This window comes from Sipha flava, unplaced genomic scaffold (genome assembly GCF_003268045.1).
Source record: "Sipha flava isolate LNK unplaced genomic scaffold, YSA_version1 18781_pilon_pilon, whole genome shotgun sequence".
NCBI classification, from domain to species: domain Eukaryota; kingdom Metazoa; phylum Arthropoda; class Insecta; order Hemiptera; family Aphididae; genus Sipha; species Sipha flava.
In genome coordinates this window covers 2,037-8,023 of record NW_020272431.1, presented here as the reverse complement: position 1 = coordinate 8,023, position 5,987 = coordinate 2,037, and the positions used below count along the sequence as shown (strand labels likewise).

The 5,987-nt window shown below is 24.6% G+C and overlaps 1 protein-coding gene across 1 annotated transcript; it reads left to right on the top strand.

Annotated features, from left to right (window-relative positions):
- Positions 1 to 1,217: 1,217 nt before the first annotated feature.
- LOC112681199 (lysosomal-associated transmembrane protein 4A) lies at positions 1,218 to 5,765 on the top strand. Its single transcript, XM_025551459.1, has 5 exons — positions 1,218 to 1,343; positions 1,415 to 1,700; positions 2,538 to 2,676; positions 3,884 to 4,040; positions 5,117 to 5,765. Exons 1-5 carry the CDS (start codon positions 1,218 to 1,220, stop codon positions 5,351 to 5,353), a joined length of 945 nt encoding a protein of 314 aa, XP_025407244.1. The 3' UTR covers positions 5,354 to 5,765.
- The last annotated feature ends 222 nt before the right edge of the window (positions 5,766 to 5,987 follow it).

Below are 5,987 nucleotides of genomic sequence, written 5' to 3'. Positions count from 1 at the left end.
TATTCATATTTAAGAGCACTTTGTTCCTTGATAATGCATAAAAAAAAATTGTGTAGTTATATTTTTATATTTATGGAAAAAATAAATGTTTTAATTTTGGCTTATGAATATTAAGTGGAAGATTGATTTAAATACAATTTTATGCATTGAAAATATATTATTATGTAAAATTAAATTTTTTGTAAAACTCCCAATGTTTTTCCATAAATACGAAAAAAATAAACATGTAATATCGAACACTGTGCATTGTAATTTTGTATCTTAATTATAGATATGAACAATAATGTGTATCTATATTTATCTATATTATCTATAATGTTGTATCTATATCTTATTATTATAATTATGTTTGATGTTACATACCTGATTTTTAATTTAATTGTATTTTAAATTAAGAAATTTAAAAATAGTTTTTTTTTTATTCTGAGATTAATTGTTATAACATTGAACATGTATTTAAATCATTAATACCTAGATTATTTATTTGTATTGTGTGTTTATTGCTTTTAAAAGTAAGCCTTTTACTCTAAAGTCAGTTTTATATTTGTGTCACATAATAATCAATAATTGTTTCTACAGTTGTATCAAAATTTTTAAAACATAATCTCTATGAATTGTTTATTTTATAATTATTATTGTTATTTAAATATTTTATTGGGTTTTTGACCTTATAAAATTAATAATTACCTCTAATAGTAGATTATATTTAACTATTTATGTAGTTATTATTGGAATGCATTTTCTTTTTATTATTATTTATCTATAATATAGATAAATACTACATACATACATACATATAGACTATATTGTTAATATAACAGTATGTTGTTTACATAGATAAATTCAAAATTAAGTTCTATTAATACCAGCAGTGTGTACCTATATTATAAAATAAATTAATTGGAATTGGGAGTTGGGGAGCTTAGGACTCTTATTAATGATACTAGGGTAGAACTCGGAAAATATGTGTATTTTAGTCATAACTGTAATTCAAAAGATATTTCTAAGTAAGCTGCGAAATGAAGTATTGTAAAATTAATACATTTCTCAATCATAGTTATGATCAGATCTTTAATTTAAGAATAGACAAAATTTAAATATCAGAATAATTTTTATTAAAATAATAAAATGTTAAAGATTACCATACTAATATTCCATTTATTTATTTTGATTTTGTATAATATGGTTTGTTTAATTATTTAATAATATTTTTTCAGATGCAAACTCAACAGCCACCAACGAGCTCAGCATTTAAATTTATTGAGCGTCGTAAAAATGAGTGGCGTTGTCTTTTCTGTTGTCATGTCAGAACTGGAACAATTTTTCTTGGACTATGGCATTTGGTAAAAAAGAAAATAAATTATAAAATATGTTATTAATTTTACTCATAAATGTTTATTTGTTTGTTTTCTAGATGCTGCAATTATTAGCTATAAGTACATTGGGAGTGTTTTTGCGCCACCCAGAATTATTGAAACCTATTCATATAACAAGAACTTCAATAATAGAACATAATGATTTACCTACTGCTTTAGCTGAACGTAACATGCCAACTGTCAATTTGAATTCTGTTTCAACTGATGGTTCTGCGTTTTCAAATTATGATCAAGATGATATGATTGAACCCACTGCTGGTGGTACAAAAAATGAAGAATATTATACTTCTTATGGAATGTTTACGGGCCGTCCATGGCGATATGGTAAACACAGATTTTAAAACAATTTATTAACTATGTAGTCATTTAAAATGTATATTTATATTCTTATAAACTGGTAGCACACCCGCCACCAGGAAATATCAATTAGGCAATGTTACAGGTAGCGGATTCAGTGGAATACTTATCTTATAGTATTTTAGATCTATAGGTTAATCAATTTGCTTTTAGGCTTTTTTGAGATATTTAAACAATTGTGCATTTTATTTTGATAGATATATTTTGATTACCATTAAACTAATGTTTAATCAAATATTAGTAGAAGAGGGAGGTGGTTGCAGTTTCTTTTCTTGAGACTATAATCCTGTCTAAAGCCTGCTTAACCTGCCTTTAAAAAAAATGTATGAGACTGACATGAACCAGCAACTGTGTGTTTAGACTCGGCCACCTTATCCCACTTGATCATAATACATCCCATTCAGATTTTAAGCGTGCAATTTTATATGGTAGGAAAAGTTTATCAGAATATCATAAAAACTTACATTAAAAAAAAAAGTTTATTTTATATGTTTAAATATAGGGATTTCTAATTAAATATTTTTTTTTTTTTAAATCAAAAAATGATGTTGAAATTATAAATATAAATAATAAATATTTAACTGTTTTAATAATGCATCAATATTATTTTTCTAAGCCATATTTAATCACAGTTTAAACAACTAACTAATATTATAAGTTGATTCATTTTGATAATTTTATTTTACATTTATTCTTAGTTATAAATGCTCAAAAATAATTATGGGTTAAAAATATAATATATAATTAATACATAAATATAGTATACATTTAGAATATTGTAATATTTTATTTTTATTTTTTCAGAGGATTTAAATTTTGCTGTATTTGTATTATTCTGCACATTAGTTATTACCATTTTTATGATTTATGGTGCTATTAAAGGGAAACCTAGGATGTTGATACCATTTTTTTGTATGCAATTATTTGATTTATTTGTGACTGTGTAAGTATAGCATTTGTTTAATATTTCTATGTATATATATTAGATACTAAGAGCTTACTTAATTCAGTAACTTTAATATTTGTATGTTGACAAATATATTTCTAAAGATGCAGTAGAAGCCGTATATTAAAACATTGTAAATCAATTGAATTATTGAAATAACACATCGGTTATTTAAAATAATAAGAGCTATGGTCGTCGAAGAATTCTGGTTATTTGGCAATAACCAATTTATCATAATTAGAATGTACTTTATCTTATGTCATTATGATTGAAATCAGTTGAATTCTTGGAAGAAGTATACAAAGATTAGATCGATATGGACTCACACCTTGATGTTGCAGAGGTTCCAACAAAAGAAGACATTGAGGAAAAAAGCGAGGCATCTCCATGAAATAAAGAAATTGTAGAAGTTCTAAGTGTCCTCAGGATAGTAGTCCTGCACCATGTGGATGAAAAAGGCTTTTGACAACATTTTTCTCACAAAACCAACGAAATCAACAAACAGCGATAAACGCATATTTTTTTTTTTCACAATATTTTTTTCTTCAAATTATACATTTTTTTCATAATAAGTTAAAGCAATCGCTTATTAGAAACAATCGGTTATTTGACACATTTCACCTTAATCCAAAAATGTTCAAAATAAGCGGCTTCTTCTGTACTTATATTACTGCCAAAAAAAAAGATTATATTATCAAATATCTAAGAAGAATAGTGCAATCAATAACTATTGAAAATAATATATAATAAAATATTTTAGACTACATTTATTTAGATTTTCTTGATTCTAGTTTTCATAAAATGTTCATACTTTTTTATTTAAACGACATCTGTATCATTAATAGTTAATTAAGATTGTTTTGATAATAAATCATAATTAAAATTCAACTAAACATAATGAAGAACTAACCTGTAACAGATATTTAATTATGTTTATCACATACTACAATATGGAAAATTAAATATTCAAAAATGCTATCTGTTTTAATTTTTTACTTTTCAACTTGTCTATATATAATAAATCTCATTAAAAAATGAGTATATTAAATGGTTTGGTGTAACTTCAAGTATAAATATATAAAATTAATTTCATGTTTTAATAAAATATTTGATAATAATTTTATATATAATATGATCAGTATAATTGTGTAAATATATTTAAAATGAATACAAAAAATATTCTAAGTTAACTTATATTTTTCAGATTGTCAGCTTTGGGGTACATATGTTACTTACCAGATTTTCATCGTCTCATGATCCGTACTAAATCTGATTATATACCTAATGGTGTAACTTCAATAAACCCCCAATACATATCCTTAATTGTCATTTTTTCTTTGACAATTTCAATAATATCAAAGGTTTGTATATATATATATATATATATAATTTTTTTTTATATATGTATAAACTATATATTTATATATTATGAATGTCTATGGCTCTTTAAATTATTTTTTAATATAAAATATATTTCAAATTATTTGTAATTAATACCCAAATGAAAATATAATAACCATTACCTTTTCAAAGTCATTTAAAAGTAACATTGATTGATAAGTACAAAAATAAAACACATCAATATTTATGAGCTGTTAAAATAGACTTTTTATTTTATTCAACAGAAAACTTTTGCTATCTTCTTTCTTAGCTTAACGGTTAGGTTAGCTGTAGGATCTGAGCTGCCACAAGCAATTCTCTCCATTTTTCTCCGTTCAATGCCAGGTCAACTGTCACATTTCTTCCCAACATCTTGATATGTTTCTCTACTGCATCTTTCCACCTCGTTCGTGGTCTGCCTATCGGTCTTTTTTTAAGTATGGTCTCTGTTAGTACTTTTAATATGATGTCATTATCAACTCTCCATACATGTCCAAACTATTACATTCTCTTAATTTTTATATACTATGAAATATTGGGTTTTAAATATAGACTGTATAGGTTATCATTCTTTCTTCTCTCGAAAATTCCTAATTCTGTATTATATATTGGGCCAAAAACGTTTCTAAGTACCTTTCGTTCGAATATTGCCAATCTGTTGTCATCAACTTTCGTTGAGGACCTTGTCTCACATGCATATGTGATGTCACTGGTCTGAGATAGCTTGTATAGAGTAAAGTTTTTAAACTTTTGCTATAGTATGTAATAATAATAATACCTGCAATTAATTTATATTATTGTAGTCATAATTTAAAATCTATGTTTAGGAAGAAAACAATTTAAAAAATATGAATACTAAAAAATGTATGTATAATATATACCATATTGCAACTATCAAACATTGCATCTAAAAGCATATTATTTTGGACCTCATTTTGTTTTATTTCTGATACTATTTAATATTTCTTCCATATAATAGAAAAATAATTTTATTAGTATTAAAGATTTATTTAGTTTGTGAATGAATGTATTTATTTTAATCAATTTTTTATTTCAGGGATATTTTGTTGCCGTCGTTTGGAGTTGTTACAAATATTTGACATTAAAACGATCTTCTGCTCTACCTACTATACACTATATAGAATCAAACTTTGTTGTTCAGAATCTCTTGCGCCCAGACTATGATTTTAACTTGAAGAAATTTCCTCCTCCACCCCCTTCGTATGCAGTTGCTGTTGGAGAAGATAATGTTAGCCGTCCTGATGTACCCCCTCCATCATACAATTCTAATTAAATATCGTATAATTCATGATGATATGTGTAGTTTCACAACATTTCTTTAATATAACAAATAAATAAAACAAAATAAGGAAAGATAATACCTACCCCATAGAAAGACTGGAGGTAATTTATTATTAAAAGCAATTAGATTCATCGAGAAACAGTAAATCAAATGTTAAAGCCATTTTTTTCAATGTTCTTATGTACAATCTAATCTATTGTTACTTTTATTTCCTGTTGTATACATTTAATTGAAATATTTATTTATTTTTTTATGTTATGGTGCAAATGTTAGTTATTCTTTTTACATGTATTTGTCTTATAATTTAAATATTTTAGCTATTCTGATTTTTAATATTATGAATTTTATAAAATTTTGTCTTTTTTTAGTGTCCTTATAGCAATATACTGGTTTTTTCGCTAAATTGGTAAATTATTAATTGAAATAAATTTGATTTAAAGTTCCTTGTTACTGCGCTATATAAAAACCTCCAATTGTTTGGAAAATTATTTTTTTTAGAATTATATATAAGTAAACTATGAGTTTACTTATATATACCTATGAGTGTTTAAAATATAAGCATTTAACGATTTAATCAAATTTTATTTATAAATGTAATGTTTCATTCCAAGAAATTACCAAATGA

Bases quoted from the DNA above. Each gene is read 5' to 3' on its own strand.
- LOC112681199 (XM_025551459.1), top strand. From the start codon at position 1,218: ATGCAAACTCAACAGCCACCAACGAGCTCAGCATTTAAATTTATTGAG. The intron at 2,677-3,883 runs GTAAGTATAGCA...TATATTTTTCAG, and splicing joins TTTGATTTATTTGTGACTGT to ATTGTCAGCTTTGGGGTACA. The intron at 4,041-5,116 runs GTTTGTATATAT...TTTTTATTTCAG, and splicing joins CAATTTCAATAATATCAAAG to GGATATTTTGTTGCCGTCGT.